Below are 20,545 nucleotides of genomic sequence, written 5' to 3'. Positions count from 1 at the left end.
CCTGCGGCCCGTTTTCCTTTGTGAATATGTAAGACCTACTGTTATTCTTGTTATCGGTGAGCAGATCGCTAAGTTACTTTTTGCGCTACAATTCGCATGCCTGTATACGTGAAACGTAACGGCAATTTATCGGAGCATAAAACAAAACATAGTGCACGTTGTGTCCGCGCACTTTTTGTACTTATTACCACACTTGCAAACGATGCTCATTGTGTGCAGTGTAATAAAATATCGTTAATTTGACAATTGAATAAAATTGAAGTGCCCTAATTTTGGCTGACTAGGCGTCATTTCTTCTTGTTACAACTGAAGCGCACAAGCAATGTGCACTTCAAGGAACCTGCGTATGTGCGAATCAAATAAGGAACGCTACATATATGAAAGGTACGCTGCTGCTTGTTTTAATCCATCTGCGAAGACGCCACGAACGCCGAATAAAAGTTCCAAGAATAAGGTTCATAGTAAAACCAAAATGCATTTACGGAAGTACACTTAAACACCACTGTCACCCGCCACGGTGGTCTAGTGGTCAAGGTACTTGACTACTGACCCAAAGTTTGCGGGACTGAATCCCGGCCGCGGCGACCGCATTTTCGGTGGAGGCGAAAATGCTTGAGTCCCGTGTACATAGATTTAGGTGCACGTTAAAGGCCAACACCGGCGATTTTTCGAGGTCGATGGATCTCAATGAAATTCGCTGGGTACGTTCCTTTGCGCGTTTCCGTCATTTATGCCAAATTACAGGCTTGAGACATGCGCAGATTGTTTGCAAACGAATTTTAAAGGTTGTCTGCAAACGCCCTCCTGGCTTCCCACATTTATTGGCAACATTGCTTCTGTGACATTAGTATTGGGAAGGCGGCGGAAGTGAAGCAGCCGAGGGCACCACTAACTTCGGCGCTTCGGCCGCTACAGCGAGCATCTGCTGTGCACAAGGCGACAGACAGCGTTGGTTTGGCCGGCGCTTCGCTGGTCGTCCCGGCTGTCACAGTTTTCATACTCCGCGCCGGCGTGATCGGCATGCCTTGCACGACTTCCGGTTCGTTCGTAACAACGTCTACGTCATACGTAGACAGTACACTCGGTTGGGTTTCGGTTTCGGTGTTGCGCTTTTTTGCTTATTTAAAATTATTCTCCAATTTGCCGAGTATTTCTGCTATCGTGCCCGTAAGAGGCGCGTCTCAGGAACATAAAAGCACTATTACTTTGACATGGCCAAAAAATCGCCGGAGTTGGCCTTTAAAGAACCCCAGGTGGTCAAATTCCCGGAGCTCTCCACTACGGCGTCTCTCATAATCATACCGTGGTTCTAGACGTTAAACCCCTACAATTATTATTATAAACACCACTGTCTACCCATGAGTCGATATTAGTTTAGCTGGCATTGACGTGAAGAGTGCTCGTCAAGGACTCGCCGCTCGCCTTAGCGCGACTTCTTAGTGATCACGGGCCTGCGAAAACGATTTTTAGATGAGATTTCGCGCTAGTGCCACCAGAATGACGTCACTTGTTTCCGGAATATTGCGTCATATCCGCTTTATTTTTTGTTCCGCCCGAAGTGTTCCTTCCCCACACAGATGGCGCTAAGCAACATGAGCAGCTGATGAGCCGCCATTTTCTGAACGCATGAACTTCTATGGTAGCTTCGCTACCAGTTACGTTTACTTTGCCCGTGCTGTCACTTCTTCAGGTCTCGCAGTAGCGGAGCTGCGTTTTGTTTACAAGAATTTCTCTGAGTATTCCAAAAACAGGAAGTAAGTGTTTCACCGGAAGTGCTTGTAAGAGAAACGAAAGGGTCACTCGGTGTTCGTGCCACTGAATACAGCCGCTGTAAGCACGGGATGGAGCAATGTACAAGATAGAGTCGTGCAGCAATTCAGCAAACACAGTGTATCTTAATCGCCGCCGTTCGTATGCATTCCGACATTCTTGTTTCCGACGCACCATGATATCATTGTGCACTTGACCAACTGTTTCATTACGGAGCGGAAACAGTACAGGACGTAATGACGAGGTTTTGAGCAATCGCGAAGCGATGCGTTGGTGTTTATCCATCTCTCGTTATACATATGCCATGCTTCTGTTCTCGAGCGACAAAAGAGTCAGTGTGGCCCGTGGAACATTCCACAGCAGCCCCGTATCGGTCACACAGCGGTGTCAAGGCGTACTGTTCCAGTTTAACAACTGCTTGCGGCAGAGAGGAAACAAGAGCGTACACTGATAACAAGGGCCGTGCGCTGCTACTAGTATCGCCTTGCGGCTTTCCGATTGCCTAAACTGTGATTGTTACGCGTGCCATGGAGATGTGGGTTGGGAGGTGTTCGTTGACTGAACGCATACAAGTAACGAAATAGCGAACTATTATCCTTTATGCGAAATGAATAGAAGAAGAAGAAGAAGAGAAAGAGCAGAGGAAGGCAGGGAGGTTAACCAGAAGTTTGCATCCGGTATGCTACCCTGCACTGGGGTTGGGGAATAGGGGGTTGAAAGCGAGAGAGAGAAAATAAATAATAAGGAAAAAAAACAACAAAAAAAAACAGTCACAACCACACACACACAAGAGCGTTCCGCTCAGAGGCGCTCTGACAGGCCAGTGGATCGCAGGAAGGCGAGTAGTGCTTGTAAAGCCTTCTTCTGCGACGTTATGTCCGGACGATGGCGTAAAAGTCTTTCTTCTGATAGAGGCTGGTCGTCTATCTTGTTGAGAGCATGGCAAAGAGATTATCTCTGTGTTCTATACTTCGGACAGTCACACAGGACATGCCGAATCGTTTCTTCGTCGCCGCAGTGTTCACAGGCGGTGGTGTCGGCCATCCCTATGCGAAATGCATACGCATGGGTAAACGCGACGCCCAGCCATAATCTACAGAGAACGGTAGCGTCACCTCGGCGAAGTCTTGATGGCAATCGAAGGCTTAACGTTGGATCAAAGGTGTGTAGTCGTGCATGCATGAAATGTGGCTCATTCCAATTTGACATGGTGCATTGGCGAGCGAGCATGCGGAGCTTCCGAGCAGCGTCTGTCCTAGAAAGAGGTATCGACAGGTCGCGGTCCTCTGTATGGGCTGAACGGGCAGCTTGATCGGCCCGTTCATTGCCGATAATCCCACAGTGACTTGGTAGCCATTGAAATGTAATGCAGTGTCCTTTCTCGGTGAGGTGGTGAAACATCTCGGCAGTCTCAAATACCAATTGTTCGTGCGGACCGCGGCGTAAAGTCGACAGTAGAGACTGCAGTGCCGCCTTGGAGTCGCAGAAAATCGTCCACCTTTTTTTGAATATGTCGCTGCGTTTATATATAGCCTCACGCGCTTAGTTCTTCATTTGGATATGATGGGGTTTAACCCACGAAAAGCTGTCACCATCGTTCAGCGCCACAACGTTTTGGAAACTTCTCGATTGTTTTATACTATTCTTAGAACAACTTGGACGACGCTTGGCTTCGCCTTCAAGAGTAGAACGCGTTAGCGTAATCAGACCCTGTGCGCATCGCCTTCTCAACTGCTAGCCTGGCTTCGGTTCGGAGTGCTTGCCTTAATCGTGCCGTAAGGAAACAAACGTCTGTGCGCGTAACATTGGCCGTTTCAAACCATCCTACAATGCCTACTGCGAGTACAGTTGCGCAGTGCCTAGTACGCCATAGTTATTCCTTTTGAGAATCAGCGAAGGGCCCACAACCTACGCAGCTGCTCACTTTGCTGATGCTTTAGCTGCTGATCATGATTAGATATGTCTGAGCGCTTTTTTATGGGTGGACCTTCAAAGCAACCACTCGTTTCGCAATTCACAAGTTTTGACTCCCAGCGCGATTCTACGCTTCTGCCACGCACTATTACATTCGTTAAGGAGACCCCTCCCGCTACAAGACATTCATATAGTGTTTTTTTTTTAAAGCTGTTTCAAGTAATGGCATAGTGACGCTTATTCTGGAGCTAACGCGAGCCCCAGCGAGAAAGCTGGATCATTCCAACATTCTTGTATAAAGGACGACGCGTTCCGCCGACGATCAGATTGCCGACGGCCGACGACTGTGACCGCCGCTATCAGTGTAGAGCGTGCGTTACTTGCACGTTGAGTTTTTAGTTCCTGGGCAGAAGTTCGCCAACAAAGAAATACTTTTGTGTTGAGTATTTTCACGGCAGCCTTTTTCACCGACATGACCACGTGACAATATCTTCAATTTCACAGCATATTTGTAGTTTGTGTTCTTAACGATTATGTCCAGAGTCACGTCGCTAGCATCATATAACATTGTTATTAATGTTAGCATTACATAACATCCTCGTTATTGTTTTATGCACTGTACTATATTCTCCTCTGTAATGCCTCAGTGTTGGCTGAGGCTCGCCCCTCTAACTGAACGAAATATAGGCGAAAAATAAAAAAAATTGCTAATTAGGAGGAGGAGAAGGAAAGGCTGGGAGATCAACCAGACGCACATCTGGTTCGCTACCCTACGCTGGGGGAAAAGGATGAAGGGATTAAAAGAAAGGAATAAGAGGGAATAAACTGTCAGGGTACGTGTGCGCCTGCCCATTACACGCCTATACCAACGATAGCTTAACCCGGTCGATTTTAAGAACAGTATCAATGCCCGCGTCGCTTTGCTGGCCTGTAACGCGTAGGGCCACGGTACGAGGATCTTCTCTTCCGAAAACGGTCTGTCGTCTAGTTTGTTCAGCGCATTGCGAAGAACGATGCGTTCGGTTACAAAGCGATCGCAAAAACACTGTACGTGTTCTATCGTTTCGTTCCTGTCGCACGAGTCGCATGGTCTCTGCCATTCCTTTGTGTCGTCAATTTCTATGACGTAGCTTTTCTTTCCTTCTTTTTTAGCTCCTCTGTTACTAAACAGATCGTAGATAAAAAAATTTTTTGACGGTGACAAACGGCGCGAACGTAACAGCACGGGACGAATAAACTCACACTTTTTACAGCGAAAGCTGTTATGAGATCATTTCACCGGCCGTTTTTGGCGTCATAGTGGTCCGCCGCCGCCGCCACCACCGGTGTCCGTAACCAGTATCGCTCGAAATAAGAAAAAAAAACGAAATACGAAAAAATTCCAGGATGGAACGAGGTTCGAACCTGGGCCCTCTGCGTGGGAGCCGTACTCAACCTCTGAGCCATGCCGGTGATTGAAAATGCTTTGCAAAACGGTCCTATACAGGCTTCATGTCGGGAAGGAACCTCGTTAGCATATTATTAATGAGAACTAACAGACAATAACGCCTTAGAAATTAGTTAGTTCTCATTAATATTATGTCTAACAAAGAAAACGAGCCCTTAAGAGTCATCTGGTTTCCCTCATTAGCATATGCAATATAGCGTGGTAGAAGAGTAAAATAAGCACCAAGCGTCGCACAACGCGAATCCTGTAACCAGGCGTCACACAATGCGAACTGCGCCACGAGTAGGTTGTTGAATGCTTCCAACCCATTACAAAGGGCTCTGCCATAATTCTTCGTCGTCATCAGGCACAGTATCACCAAAGTGCGCATAATGCCTTACATGCGTTTAGCAGGTACCACGGCTCTCCGTAGAATGCCGAAAAATGGCACAGTGCCTGCTGCCCTCCTTCTCAAAAATTACAATGATTTATAGCGTAGTGGTGTCCTCGCAAGTGCACTTGAATTGGTTGCGAAGGAAGCCCATAAGCGCATGATCCATTTCCTCGGGGTCTCAGTAAAATTACAATGATTTAGAGCGTAGTGGGTTCCTCGCAAGTGCACTTGTATTGGTCGCCAAGGAAGCCCATAAGCGCATGATCCATTTCCTTGGGGTCTCAGTAAAATTACAATGATTTAGAGCGTAGTGGGTTCCTCGCAAGTGCACTTGTATTGGTCGCCAAGGAAGCCCATAAGCGCATGATCCATTTCCTCGGGGTCTCAGTAAAATTACAATGATTTAGAGCGTAGTGGGTTCCTCGCAAGTGCACTTGTCTTGGTTGCCAAGGAAGCCCATAAGCGCATGATCCATTTCCTCGGGGTCTCAGTAAAATTACAATGATTTATAGCGTAGTGGGTTCCTCGCAAGTGCACTTGTATTGGTTACCAAGGAAGCCCATAAGCGCATGATCCAATTCCTCGGGGTCTTAGTAAAGTTCTTCGCCCCCCCCCCCCGTCTCTCTTCCACGTCAACGTATGTTATACAGCATGACGGGAGAGGGAAATAGGGACCGGGCGTCACCCAATGCAAATTACATAACTGGTGGGCCGTTTAATGCTTCCAACCCATTACAAAGGGCTGAGCCATAATTCTTCATCGTCATCAGTCGTCGCGTCAACAAAGTGCACATAATGCCTTACAGACGTGTAGCTGGTGCCTCGCTTCTCCGCAGAACGACGAATAATGGCTTAGTAGGTGCTTCCCAACTTCACAAAAATTGTGATTTATGGCGTAGTGCGTACCTTTCTAGTGTACTTGTATTGTAGCGCCAAGAGAGCTTACAACGGGCTATAGAAACGCCGCTCTTCCAGCTTTCGCTGTGACTGTGCTGCGATTTCAGCGCAGGCCTGGCGTTTTTTACCGTCGTAAATCGCAAGCTTGCTCAACACGCTTTAACAATGCAATAAAAAATTTGTTTCCAACTTACCGCACGTCGCGTACGGCAGCTGCCTGCATATAGTACCACCAACCCTTCTATAGCATCTACATGCAGCGCCCTACTTCGCTTTGTCAACCGAATAATGTAACAAATGTGACACCGGCTAGAATACGCATGAGGAACGATCTCGATAGCATCCGCCATCGAATCAGACCACAACACCCGCAGTCGCGGTGTCGATTTCCCGCTACCGGCGGCTCGTATATTTCACCGACAGTCACGGTTGCACGGCATTCCGGAAAGAGCCGCGCCGTGGCGACGCGCGTGACGTCACCGTCACCGGCTTCCGCAAGCTGACGCAAGAGCGCGCCCCCGTCGGCTGTCAACCGCTGCTGTCACACTTTTTCTTTTATTGTAACGTGAGCGCCACGAGCGCTCCCGTAGCAGTTCTCTGTCACACTTTTTTTATTGTAACGTGAGCGCCACGAGCGAAACAACGTGGTATGCAGACAGCACAGGCGGGCCGTCCGATAAGGAGGACAGCTTGACAATATGTCTAGTGCGCTTCGCTGATAAACCTAACTGATAAGTGTGAAACACGGCGGACGCCGCGGGCTTATTACACTGGACCCTGGCCGTACGTCGTCAACTGCGCTTCTTATCGGATAAGCGGTGACCATGGCAACGCCTCGCCGAGTCTGCGACCAACTTGTTCTTCCCATTTCGCGCAGGAGTTTGCCGCCGCCGCCGCTGCTGCAACAGGTGCGGCCGCCACTGGCAGCGACAACGGCCACCGGAGTTACGACGCGATTACGTTGAGGAGTCAGCTGACGAACCTGCGCCGCAGTTCCTGCTACCGTTGTGGATTCCCCGGATCTGCTATGCTTCTGGTGCCTCCCCGGTGAGACGAGTGCGGGCCGCCCAACGGAGACCCCGGGTTTGGCGGCGTGTTTTTCCTGAGGACTATGCACTATCGCCGCTATGCTTACAACTATGGTGAGTAAAAATGTATACTTTTGCCTCGCGGAGTTGTTAGGCTTGCTTTTCTCCAGAGGCCGAGCTGTCTAGAGTGGTTCGAAGGATAGAATCGCCCTCGCCACAGTGGTCTAGTGGTTATGGTGTTCGAGTATTGACCCGAAGGTCGCGGGATCAAATCCCGGCGGCAGCGGTCTGATTTCGATGTGGGCGAAAGGCTAGAGGCCCATGTACTGTACTTAGGTTTAGCTGCACGTTAAGCTGCTGTAAGGACGAGGGCGTCGCTTCAGCTCCTGGCGGCGGCCCACGTATTTCCAAAGGTGCTGAAATGAAAAACGTCCAGGCGCCTGTAGCTTAAAGATGATCAACTGTCCTTGCGGAATTGCGAAAAGTACTGGACAACTGCGAAGCAATACGCATACATAACACATCAGCGCAAAATTGCATAGATGCTTAAAGTTCAAAGATGCTCGTTAAGTTAACCTCAGCTAGCCAAGATTGATCGGCAGTCCCTCAATATGGCGTGCCTCGTAGTATGTAAAATTTCGCAAGTAGGAACTGCACATTTAATTTTTAGATCATATTACTTGGGAGATAGTCATCGTAACCTGTATTTTTTTTCATGATGATGAGATGAACTTTATTTGGTCTTGGAGAACCGCGATCAGACAACCCCCGAAGAAGGGTCCGCCGCAGTTGCTGGCCGCGCCCACGCCGGTACTGGAAGACCGTGGCCCCCCGCCCCTTCGCAGGCCTCCTGGACTGCCGACAACTGGACTGAAAGCTCGCGGCTTTTAAGAGCCATCTCCCAGTCCTGTTCTATGCGGAACTTTGCGCTAAGTAACTCCGGGCACTGCTAGATTTTATTCGGAAGGTTTCCCCTGAAGGCATAACATCTTTACATAATAGGACAAAAGGGCGCGTGTCATGCAAATAAACAAGTGAGTTTCGTACATGGACCGTCCCACCGATTTCAGTTAAGCAGCGTGCGCAAGTCAATAGACAGCTTTAGTGTAGTGTATAGGGTCTACAAAGCTGTGCGTATTAGCGTCCGAGTTAGCGTCCCCTATTTCACAGCGAAACTCTGTATAAGCCGAAGCGAAACGTATGTCCGTAGGCAGGTTGACCCTAGCGCAGGTGTGTGGCACAAAAATTGGGCAAGTCCCACCACCCACCACTCCTCCACTAAAAATGAAGTCCTCCGCAGGCAAAGAAATGCATGTGCCACAGAGAGTGGGCAAACCTCACTCCACCCCCCACTGGTCCACTGAAGCGTCGTGAGAACCGAGAATGCGGTGAAAATACGAATGCTGCTCAAACGTCGCCTCAAGATCGTGCACGAAGCGCCAAGCGCATGCATCGAGTCAAACAAGATGACGCATATCCCGGCAAATAGACGCGTGCTGCTCGAATGGGAAAACGTTAAAGTAGCACAGGCTACATTCAAAAGGGACCTTCCATACCATGCTGTACCTTTCATCCAAAAATTCCTTGCCTTTCTGTTCCTTACATCAAAATTCGGTGACATCTCTGTGCCGTGTCCTACGCAACTTCGCTTATCACTCGCCTTCACAGAGTGTAATGACTTTGTGATAAACCCTGCAGCTCCGCTTTGCTGGGAAACCACCTCTGCACGGTGTAACGGCGGTGGCTGTTTTTTTTTCTTTCTTTTTTTAAGATAGCGTATGTGCCCCAGCCATTGTTATAGCTCTTTTGCTTTGGTCTCGTGAAGACCCGAGCGCGATCCTGGTGATTTTGGATTTACGGAGTACAAACGCTATGCTAAGCCATCCATGGGCGCGCTTACGCAAACCTCACGAACCCAAGGCCAGGGTGCCCGATTCTAAGACTGCATTGTTTTTCTAAGCTCTCTATATTGAATACGTGAAATACACCCTTGCAATTGCGAGCGTTGACCCCTAGACATGGTAGCGCATAATATAGGCGAGAAGTAACGAGATTTCCTACACTGTGCACAAGCGCAGAGAGCACACACACGTGTACGAGCGCCATCTGCTACGTTGTTTGCTTAGATATGCAAACATATTCTCAGCCTTATCTGTGCTGTCGTGTGTTCAGAAAGCCGCTGGGACTCTGATCGTCGTATCGCCGATTGTGTCGCTTCTCGCCGATATTAGAAGCTACCGTATCCTGGGGTCGACGCTCGCGCGATGTTATTAAATAAATGTTATAAAAGAAATGTTATTAAAGAAATGTTATTCAAGAAATGCAAGCGTGTACACTTGCGCCCAATATAAGTTGCAACATGCTGCCCTTGGTCGAAGCGGCGCCTACACTGCGCGGTGGCGCCGAAATAAAAAGCAATCGGTGACGTAAACACTATTTGAACTACTAGTATTGCAAAAGTAATTTCATCTTTGCCGATGTTACAGTGTAGGCTTGGGGTCCCTTCAACCATGACCACCATGTTGCAACTTGTATTAAGCGCCACTGTACATGTGGAACACACACACACACGGGCGCCAACTATGATGTTACGAGACGACCAAACCACCCGGCGAGGTATCGCTGCTTAGATGGCTATGACGTGGTTGCTTAGCTGACCACGCTGTCGAGGGTTCGATTCCTGCTTCCGCGGCCGTACTTTCAGGGTTGTGGAGTCCGCAGCGGTTGTAAAATGTCTACGGTGCTCCACTGCTGACTCGAACGTCTCGGGATCGATACCTGCCGCGGCGTTTGCATTTCACTAGTGACTATACGCCAGAGGTCCATATACTGTGCGATGTGAGTGTGCGTAAAGGAACACCAGATGGTCAAAATTATCCGGAGTCCTTCACTACGGTCTGCCTCATAATCATATCGTGGTTCTTTCACGGAAAGCCCCAGATAGTATTATTAGAACAAATTACTGCGTGCGTGTCTTTCACGCGAAACATACACAATAAAGGCTCGACAACAGGCCAGTGAATAGCAATCTTAGCCAAGGCCAATCCTGCTTCATGAAGGGAAGTTAGCAGGACACGTATTCTAAGGAGCTCACTATTGGAGACATCAGCCGACAGAATCGCATCCTAGTGCGCATTGATTGGCTGGTTGAGCATGGGTGGGCGATTAGTCGCTTGAATCATTGGATACGAGATATCTTACGTCGCCCGTAGTGACACTGTCAGCGAAAGTGAACATCTCGCAATAAAGCCCCAGAGCACGATGGGCATGTTTCTTTACTGCGATGTAGACTTGCCCTTAAAACACAACACATTGTGTGCATAGTATGTGTATTTGATGTGTACCGTAAGACCGGTGTTGTGTTTGAAGTGGAGCAGTGTCTTGTGGAATCTCTTATCATGTATCCAGCGGGTACAGCTTGTCTTGTCACTGTATGAACCGGCGGCTTGCATCTACTTTCATCACTGGAACAAAGCAGTGCGGACACGTAGAGCCCAGTGTTAAATGTGACCAGTTCCACATTGAGATGACAGCCTGTGTAAGGGCCACCCAGGCACGAAGCCTCCAAAGGACGAATTCCTTTGCCCTAGTAAAGTGGAGAGGTGTCTGTACGATGGGCCTGGTCGTGCCCTGCTGGACGCCTTCATGAAGGATGCGCAATAGTTCACATAAGTTTCTTGAATTGGAAAACAGCTCTTATCTCCTCTGCGTGCCTATCTTTTCTTGTAGTACGTCTTGAGCGACAAGTATTCCCACGTGCGTTGCTTTTGTAGCCTCGCAGATAAGATACGTAGTGTCTTATCCCTGGTCGAACGTCCAGACAGTTTGAAGGTCGCAGTAGAGCATGCATTTAGATGTGGAGTCGGCGTCAGAAGTTTAGAGACCACGAGGTCTAAGAAAGCTTCGAATGTCCCTGCAATTTGTGACTGTATTCGGTCGAAATGCACACTGTGTGTTAGCGCGTTAGAGAATAGGCCGGAAATGTCAATTCAAGGCTACCTGCCGAAGCAGCGGAAATGTTCAGCCTTTTATTCTATCTACTGGTCTCATAAACTTTTGATGTTGCCTGTGCAGCCGCAGTTAAAAAGAAAGCTCACAGGGTCTCTTATACATTACAAGTCGAAGGCGAAATCCTTTTCTTTCTTCTCAGTCGATGTGTTCATCCTGCCCCGCCAACCCATGAAGGCTTTCTTCACCTAACGTGGTTTTGCACTGCCTCCAGGGTCGGAGACTCCGTGGCTGGTTTTGCACTGCCTCCGTGATCGACCCACCTTTGACGAAGCAAAGATGTCATGGGACGATGTCGCCATGTGACGTCACGCTATGGGACGTCACATTGACATTATGATGACGTCGCAAATTCTGGCTACCTGACGTTATGACGTCGTGTGGTGACGTTATCACGTGATGATTAGCTTTTGTATCACTCGTGTTGACGCCGCTGACGGGGGACGCCAGTTCATTTTCGCATTTGATTTGGGGATACTTGTCCATTCTGCACCACTGAAGCGTCCGCGGCTACAATCAAGCACCTGTTGTGGACATGCCCTGGCCTGAACCAGATACGGCGGCGCTACCTGAGAACAGTGGGGCTTCATCCGACAAGACCACCGGATTATGATTTGTGGCTCTATGGGCCCCACCATAGGGCACTGCCGATGTATATAGCGGAAGCCGGCCTCTATCTGTATATTTAGCTATGAATGCCATTGGGCAAACTCTCGAAAAAAAAAAGAGGCATATAAGGCTTTCGGCTTAAAATTCCTAGGTGCATTTACATTCAGGCTAGCAAACGCCAGTGTGGTCAGCCGGCCTATACTACATATGTGTTTCCTAGAAATGAAACCGTAGCATTTCGTGGATGGGAGTGTTAACAACAGCAAAGATAGCGAGCGCAGAAATTAAAAAAAAAAACGAACGAGTTATGGCGATTACAGGCACGTGCCGCGAGAATCGTATCTGTTTCTTTGTTTTTGCTGTAATAACAGGCAGCGTTGGGAGCGCTCTGTTCAGAGCTCTTCAGGCGTATGTTCCTGCATCTTACATGAAACCCGGTTCATCTTAGAACGAGGTCTTCGGATTTTACTGGCGCCACGTTAAAACTTGACGTCACACAGAAGGATGGCTTTCACCTTCTAGTTATCTTAGACGAATGCATAAGGGACCCTGTCAGTTTTGGTGCTGTCGTTTCGTGTGTACGCTTCCTCCGTGTCGTGCCTAACGTGGCCGTTGCTTGACCACATCTTTCGCATTTTCCGTCTGGAACAGCGTTTAAGGCATGCCATGGATAGGGTTTGAGTGACGGTCGCTCAGTCGTTGTCGGCTTGGCTGCAATGTCGCGTCCGGTAAGCCGCCCTTGAAGAGGCGCTTCACTGTTGACCCTTTCGTCAGCTGCATTTACGGCAGCTGTAAACACGTCTCAGCAGCTCGGGTTATCTCGAATAAACAAGGGCCTGTTCCTCGCCTTGCTCATCTATCGCACAATAGTAAGCTAAGAGGAAACAGATACCCCTTAAAGCGAGGCTATTTCCGGCTGCGCGAAAGGCGAAAAATAAAGTCGTGTATTGCCAAAGCTTGCTTCATATAACAGCGCGTATGTACGAATTATTTGAAGCGTGGTCAGCAAGAGCAACTCACGTTTAGTAAACGGGAGCTACCGTTTTATGACCACTTTAGTGCACGCTGGATTATAGAAGCGTCTGCGGCACCCGCCACGGTGGACTAGTCGGTTATGGTACTCCACTGCTGACCGCGAAGTTCGCGGGATTGAATCCAGGCCGCGGTGGCCGCATTTCGATGGAGGCGATATGCTAGAGGTCCATGTCCTCATATTTAGGGGCACGTTAAAGAACCCCGGGGGGTCGAACCTTTCGGAGCCCTTCACTACGGCGTCCCTCACAATCAAATCCTGGTTTTCGAACGTTAAACTCCGAAAATTAATATATTATTCTCTGTGCACGCCGAGAACTGTCCGAGCGTCAAATTCACGACAGCCGCCAATCGGTAGCCGATGCAAGCGCGTCCTTATCGGCAGGTGGCAACGGCCACTTCCAAAGATGCCCTTGAACAAACCTTGCGGCATTTCTTTTGTACAATCACTCAGCTGCGGCAGCTTGCGATAACACGGAACGGCATTGTTGTGTAGGCGCTGGAATGCGAGCGAACGCTCTTGTAATGACCGTGTGCTGTTACAGCGTGTTCTCGATTCGTGCGAAGATCTTAAGTACCTGATAACTCTTTTTATCGGTCGGCGAACGGAATCCAGAAGCAAACTTGAGCAACAAAAGTTTTAAATACTGCATAGCGTGGATTTGAACCACTTACACGGTCCCTTGTGCATATTTGTCCAAGACGACTCGAAGGCGAAACTCATCTTCATGCTTTTCTTCTCAATCTATTATATTGACCCCCCACCTCCCCCGAAAGCTATCAGCACACACCGTCGTTTTACATTGCCTCTGGGATCGGAGAATTTGGAAGCTTTCAACACTTCACATGGTTTTGCTGTGCCTCCGGGATCGGCCCACCTTTGAATAAGCGACGCCGTGTGATGACATCAACTTGTGACGCGACGTTATGTAACGTCTTGATGACATCACAAATTTTGGGACCTGTGACGTCCCGACGGCGTCATCACGTGAGTGTCCATATAATTGCTATCGAGTGTCCGTGTAATTGCGATCTAAATAAAATGGCAAGCTGTGAACACCTTTTCACGAGGCAATTTTAGATTGAAGAGTGACGCAAGATGGCGATATTTGTGAATTTAATTACGAGTAACGCAGCAACAATGCCTTGATTCACACTTCGCAGACACGGCCGACCTGTTGGCGACGCCCGGCGTGCCGTGGCAAGCCATCTGCCGCAGCAAGATGTGCGTCAAGACGTTCTTCTTCGCCACGGCCACTTTCCTGCTGGGCATGGTGTTTCTGGTCACCATGCGCCTCTCGCTACACGATCAGCGGGTCACCGTCGACGACTACGACCTGCCGCCGTCGCTGGACGGGTGGAAGGTGCAGGCGTTGTGCCAGGGACCCCCGCTGGACGTTCTATTTTTCGTGCACACCGCCTCCGAGCATACGTCCCATCGACAGTTCCTTCGCGACACCCTCGGCGATCCGATGGTTAGCGAGCAGCTCAACTCCGCCATGGTCTTCTTCGTGGGCCAGTCCAAGAACCTCACTGTGCGTCGCGCCATCCAAGAAGAGGCCCGCAGTGTCGGTGACGTGGTCGTGTTCCCGTTCGTGGACACGTACCGCAACCTGACCTACAAGTTCGTCTACGGGCTCAAGTGGGCCAACGACAACTGCCGCGAGTCGGTGCGATTCGTGGTGAAAATCGACGATGACGCTCTGGTCAACGTGTTCCTGCTCGCCGACTACCTCAAGAACATCACCGGCCCCACCGCGGAAACCAGCGTCCACTGCCTCGCCTGGAAGCGGACGCCCGTTGTGCGCAACCGCAGGTCTAAGTGGTACGTCACCCGTCAGGAGTACGCGGCCCGTACGTACCCCACCTACTGTGGCGGTCTGGGATTCATCCTGCCCGTGCGCACGCTGCCCATGCTCTTCAACGCGTCGCGACAAGCGAGCTTCCTCTGGATAGACGACGTCTACTCGACGGGTATCCTGGCCAAGGTGGCCGGCGTGGGTCACGTACAACTGCGTCAGTACTACGACCTCTTTCCGAACGAGACGGCGCCCACAGTTAGGCCTAGGGCCATGTTCACCCACCTGGGAACGGCCAGCATCGTCGAACATCGGTACAGGCTGTGGGACGATATAATGCAGATGCACAACACGAGTTCGAGATCAGAAGGGTCGGGCGGATAGTGCCTGAGGAGTTCCTTACCCAACTAATTAATTCGCGCCCGGCTTTTGGGTCTGAACTGCGCCTAGGGCGAAAGCCCGAGCCCGGCAAGTGAGAACCCGGACTCCCCGGAACAGTCTAGTCTGGAGCTTCACGTCGGGGCACAATGGTTCTCAGTGTTCACTGAGGCTGTACTCCGTGATCGGTATCGCAGGTCAAACGTCTCCGATCACCGCTTCTGGGAAGATGCAGAGAGAGTTCAACGGTAGGTTCCTAAACAAGTGAGAGGCCAGCGACAACGCCTCGGCAACGCTGCGCAGCAGCATGCTTCGACGTCCGTGCTCCCCAAAGCCGTGAATGGTGCCCGTTTGTGTGCTGTACGTGTGCCTAATATAAGCAGCGTCGTAGAGACGTTTATTCACCGAACTACCCCGATGAATTTTTCTGCCGTCGCACCGTGTGCAGTGCTGTGTGTTGCAGTGCTTACACCTGTTACGCCAATCTAACGAATGTTCCGGTTACAAGCTAAGTGCTGAAGACAATGACCGCTTGATGATTCTTGCGATGCGCGGTTCCTGTGGATTGTTCCTTTCGTGGTACCCAAAGAAAGTCAACGGGGTGGGACTTTGTAGCCATGGTCACAAGCTGCGTAAACGCATCCTTGCATATATGTGTGTGTATGTGTTTCGCGCTCCAAAGCGTTGTGACTTTACGCGTTGCTGTGGTCTCGTCGTGATGCATTCTGTGCTGTGTGAATAGTGCCCAGCACGTCGCATCTCATCCTGTCGAAGTTTGCAGCACAGCGAGGCACTGGTTTTGCACGACGCGAAGTGCTTGCAAAGAGTCAGCTGAGCTTCTCAGCGTTAATACCGAATTGTCAATTCGCGATCAAGCCCACCGCCTATATATTACTACGTTTTTACGCAAAGCATCGCGAATCATTTACGAGTCTACACACGCAAAGCGTGTTAAGTTAATGTCTCGTGAACGTTGGTTGTTCATTTCGTAAATGTAGCGCAGATATTTATACGCCCGTACGTTATAGTATTTTGTTCATTACCATTTTATGAGAGTCTACTTGAAACGTCGCTCGAAGAGCCCTACTATGTCCGCATAAAAATATTTTACGCTTTCCCAGGCATTTTGAAAATGTTCGGTTTATCCTTGTGACTGTTGTCTATCCTCTTGTTGCAGAAGCCTTGCTAATCTGAAAATCGAACGTCAAGGCAACGTGGTTGATCTCGATCCAATAAGCCTAGTCGGCACATTTCCTAGTCATGGATGCACAACGGGTTACAATATTTACGAAAAGTGCAGCAGGGCATTTCGTATACACTTTTTTAAGGGAACAGAGCTGCAAACCGTCTGTATTGTTTCTTCATAACAGCGATGGTAGTCAGTCATTCCTCTTATTAAGGTCACCTGCAATGAAATTTCAGTTTGGCTAAGTTTGCTAACAATGGTCAAAGTGAATACTGCTGAAAAAAACATTGGCGAAATTCAAGGGTTGCGGCTGTTAAATAGCGCCTAAACCGACGGCGCGTGCAGTTGAGATGACTGTTGGACGTGACGTAAGTTCTGGCACGTGGCATCTGAGCTAATCAGGCTCCTAGGTACGGCCTTCAAGATGCTCAGCTCATCGCGGGCCCCTCCTATAATCTCGGAGGTCATGCCGCGCAACTGATCAGTCAGGCACGCTTCTCAACGACCTGGTTTGTGTCGTTAAGGGACATGCCGCGATGTTTTTCAGTTTGGCTATTGAAATCTTCGTATATAGCTTGGTCCTTGAGACGCATCCGTTATTGCATTGCAATCTTAAAGTTTTGAACTGCATACGCCATATCGACGCCATTTTGAACACGGATTTTTATGCGGTATGAAACTTAGTTGCAGTTGGCCGTTGATAACTTCATGACCATGTCTTTTTTGTCGAATTTGAAGAGTGCCTCTAAAGAGCTAGGCGATTAAGCTGGCGTTACAGCAGTGTTGAAGCGTCGAATGAGTTTGATGTCATCTAATAAAGTATATTTTTATTTTTACCCGGTTTTGTTATTATAGAACTGCCATTCGTGTCCAAAGAAGGCCATCGTGGCGTGCTGTCACATTGTGCAGAACCTGCTGAAGAAGTGACACCATTCGAGAATATACATTGAGCCAAACGCTTTCCCATCACTTGATAAAAAATACTCGACCGAAATCCTGTCCCTGGCGCCTCTAGGATGTGCAACCGCAGCTCTTCAGATAACGCTTCAGTCATTAGAAGTAGCCAGATTTGCCTAAATACCATAGAGGACAGAAACGACATATTACTAGGAAGGCTGTTCATACATAGCGTTTCTAAGCCCACTTGTCCGCCGCGTTAGTACAGTGTCTACGATGTTCGGCTACTGACCCAAAGGTCGCGGGTTCGATCCCGGCAGTGGTGCTGGCATTTAGATAGAGGCCAAAAGCTCAAAAATCTACTTAATGTGCGATTTCAGGGCGCGTTAAAGAACGTTGGATGGTCAAAATTTCCGGAGTTCACCACTTACGGGGATCAATTTACTTACGTTCCCCACAATAAATTTACATAATTTATTACGGGTAACAATTACCTAGGAACATGTCCTTTACGTGCGAAGTACACAATGAAGGTGCAATCATTAACAGGCCAACGTATAGTGACTTTCGTGAAGGCCAAGCCTGTTTCATCAAGGTAGTTTACCAGGTCCTGTATTAAAGCCGATCACTTTTGGAGACATCTCCCTAACATCACTTTTCAGGGTGCTCTGATCAACTCGCCATGGTGTTCTTGGGGTTGTGGTGATCGGCTGTTGCCCGAAGGTCGCGAGATCGAATCCCCGCTGTGACTGCCGCGTTTCGATAGAGGCGAAATGCTAGGGGCCCGTGTACTTAGATTTAGGTGCACGTTGAACAACCCCCCCAGTGGTCGGCATTTCCGGACTCCATCACTACGGCGCCCCTAATCATCATGGTTTTAAAACGTCAGAGTAAAGCCTTTATCATTAACAATGGGGCACAGTGATTCGCTGGTTTAGGAAAGGCAGGCAACTAGTCGCTTGAATCGTCGGATATGACTACATCGCGCAGTGTGACGCTCCTACCGGAAGTACAATAATACGGGCTTAGGGCACGATGGGTCTGGTCGTGCCCTGCTGCATACCTTCGTGAAGAATGCGTAAGAGTTCGCATAAGTTCGTTGAATTGTAAACCTGCAAGCATCTCCACTGCGTTTCGATCTTTTTTTATTTATTATTTTTTGCAGTACATCTTGTGCGACAAGTGTTGCTACGTGCGTTCGTTTAGTCACCTGTCAAAAGATCGGATGCGTAGCGTGGTAAGCCCTCGCCGAAGTTTCGGGCAGATTAAAGATCGTAGTAAATTATGTGTTTAGATGTTAACGCGAACTTCCAAAATCTCTAGGTGTACTTAGATTTAGGCTAGCAAACGGCTAAGTATTCACGTGGCCTATGCATAGTTTTCACGGACGTTACGGTACGTGACCGCGGCCACTCCCGATATAGGCTTCCGCCATATCTGGACTCGGCTACGTTGTGCTGCAGTTGGCGCGCGTGCGTTTTGCTGTGCTTCACTTAGCACGACAGCCATGCCGATTAGCGCGATGTCCGGCTGTCGTAGCGGAAGCAGTATTCTTCAAAACTGACCTACAAGGAGCCAGGCATGAGTGTGTTTTGTTTGCCTAGAGTGATAAAGTGACAGTCTGAGTGAACACGGGTGCTCTATGAAATTCACCGAAGGGTTTGCCTGGCTCGCATAAATAGAAAAGTCTCGAAGATCGTCAGCGACGTCCGCATCTGTGGTCGCCACTTCATAACGGGTAAGAGTTTGAATTTCAGTACTTGAAGTTGACTTCTTGTCTTGTGAGCCACCACAATGCTGCCATCTTCGGCCGCGAGGATTCATACTTTCAAAGGTGGCTCCGAAACCACTGAAAGTGGTTGATGTAGAAATGAATCCCAGAATAATCTGAATTCAGAAACGGTCGTTCGTGGCTAGTCGGCCGCTGCCGGCACATTTACATTGATACAAGAAGTGTTGATTTGTTGATGAAGACAGCCAATCTCGGATGTTCATTGTTACTGAAATTTCTGCTAAAGCACTCGGTTTCACGTTTCTTTTTCGACGTTCGCGCTCGCGATTCTTTGAATTGTTTTAATCTTGCACTCGCTACGAGATAAAAAGGAGCGCACTTTTGTCCACGCCTTGCCATTCACACTAAAACTGACACGGATCCCGCGTACCACATTTTTCCACGAATTAAAAAAAAAAAAAGGCGATAAGTATCAAGCTTCTTTTCTGAATAGTAAGCGTGTGCAAACACTCAGGAAATCATCCTGAGCTGCTAACTGTTTGCACTCAGCTCGGTCAACACGACGACACATTGTGACAGCATCTGCTTCGCTGCCATATTCCTCACGAACGCACTCGTGAAGTAATTGTGACCGTGCAAAGCTCTGTAAGCTTTCATTTGTTGCAAAGAAGTCTGGCTTCTTGACAGCACTAAATAGTTTATGATCTTAACGCGGGCCTTTGGTGACAGTAAGTCGGCAGCCGTGGTCGCATATTTTTTAATGCGCAACTAATACGGGTCCACACCGCTGCATAAGGCAAATTTGGTTCACGCCGTGCCCTGGTGGTTCAAACAAGCACGTCGATGTAACTGCAACAAAATCCCATCTTCATCATTTGTGTCACGCGCGACAACGCCGTCAGAACACGCACTGATGATACATTCACTGCCTTCGCGACTGTTCGGAGGCGCTCGGCTATGGCGGCGACTGCCAAACCAAGACCAAGCACCCAGTATGTGCTATTGCGTGAAAACCTTGTACACAGCATATGTGTTTCCTCGAAATGCGCTCGTAGAAATTCGGGGGTCCGGGAGTGTTAACAACAAAGATAACGTGCGTAAAAATAAAACGAAATCGAAGTATGGCGTGGCGGCGCATGCAACGAGATTTTTTTTTTTTTTTTGCTCGAATAAAATGCAGCGTTCGGACGTACTGTTCCGAGTTCTTCCAGCGTATTCTCCAGCACCTTACTTAAAAGCCGGTTCATCTTAGGACAAAGTCTTCGGATGTTACATATGTCACGTTAACAAATTTTTTCCCATTAGCTGACGCTATGACTAACACCGGCAAAAACCTTCTTTTCTTCTCATGAGATACTGGCTAAGTTAAAATCAGGTGACAAACCGGAATAATATATCCAAGGTTTTCATTAACTCTCATTAACTGTGATTAACTATGTAACTATCCTATTCCTTCTTTTCTTTCGGTCACCTAG

General features: G+C 48.8%; 2 protein-coding genes across 8 annotated transcripts in view; both read left to right on the top strand.

Moving 5' to 3' along the window:
* LOC119371623 (beta-1,3-galactosyltransferase 1) overlaps positions 1-17,277 on the top strand; it is a 217,578-nt gene extending 200,301 nt beyond the window's left edge. For 4 of the 7 annotated variants that reach the window (XM_049419644.1, XM_049419641.1, XM_049419643.1 and 1 more), the window contains exons 3-4: positions 7,279-7,543; positions 14,243-17,277. In XM_049419644.1, the coding sequence (XP_049275601.1) occupies positions 7,513-7,543; positions 14,243-15,261 (1,050 nt within the window). In that variant the 5' untranslated portion in view covers positions 7,279-7,512 and the 3' untranslated portion in view covers positions 15,262-17,277. Of the gene's footprint in view, positions 1-7,168; positions 7,185-7,278; positions 7,544-14,242 lie in introns of those variants that run through there. The other 3 variants (XM_049419642.1, XM_049419640.1, XM_037642070.2) reach the window with 2 other exon arrangements.
* A 1,476-nt stretch (positions 17,278-18,753) lies between these two features.
* Positions 18,754-20,545, top strand: part of LOC119406306 (beta-1,3-galactosyltransferase 1-like) — a 191,900-nt gene continuing 190,108 nt past the window's right edge. The window contains exon 1 of the mRNA XM_049420041.1: positions 18,754-19,076. The gene's annotated coding sequence lies outside the window, so the exon portion shown is untranslated. The remainder of the gene's footprint in view (positions 19,077-20,545) is intronic.

The sequence above is a fragment of the Rhipicephalus sanguineus genome, chromosome 10 (assembly GCF_013339695.2).
Source record: "Rhipicephalus sanguineus isolate Rsan-2018 chromosome 10, BIME_Rsan_1.4, whole genome shotgun sequence".
Taxonomy (NCBI): domain Eukaryota; kingdom Metazoa; phylum Arthropoda; class Arachnida; order Ixodida; family Ixodidae; genus Rhipicephalus; species Rhipicephalus sanguineus.
This window is presented reverse-complemented; position numbering and strand designations above follow the sequence as displayed.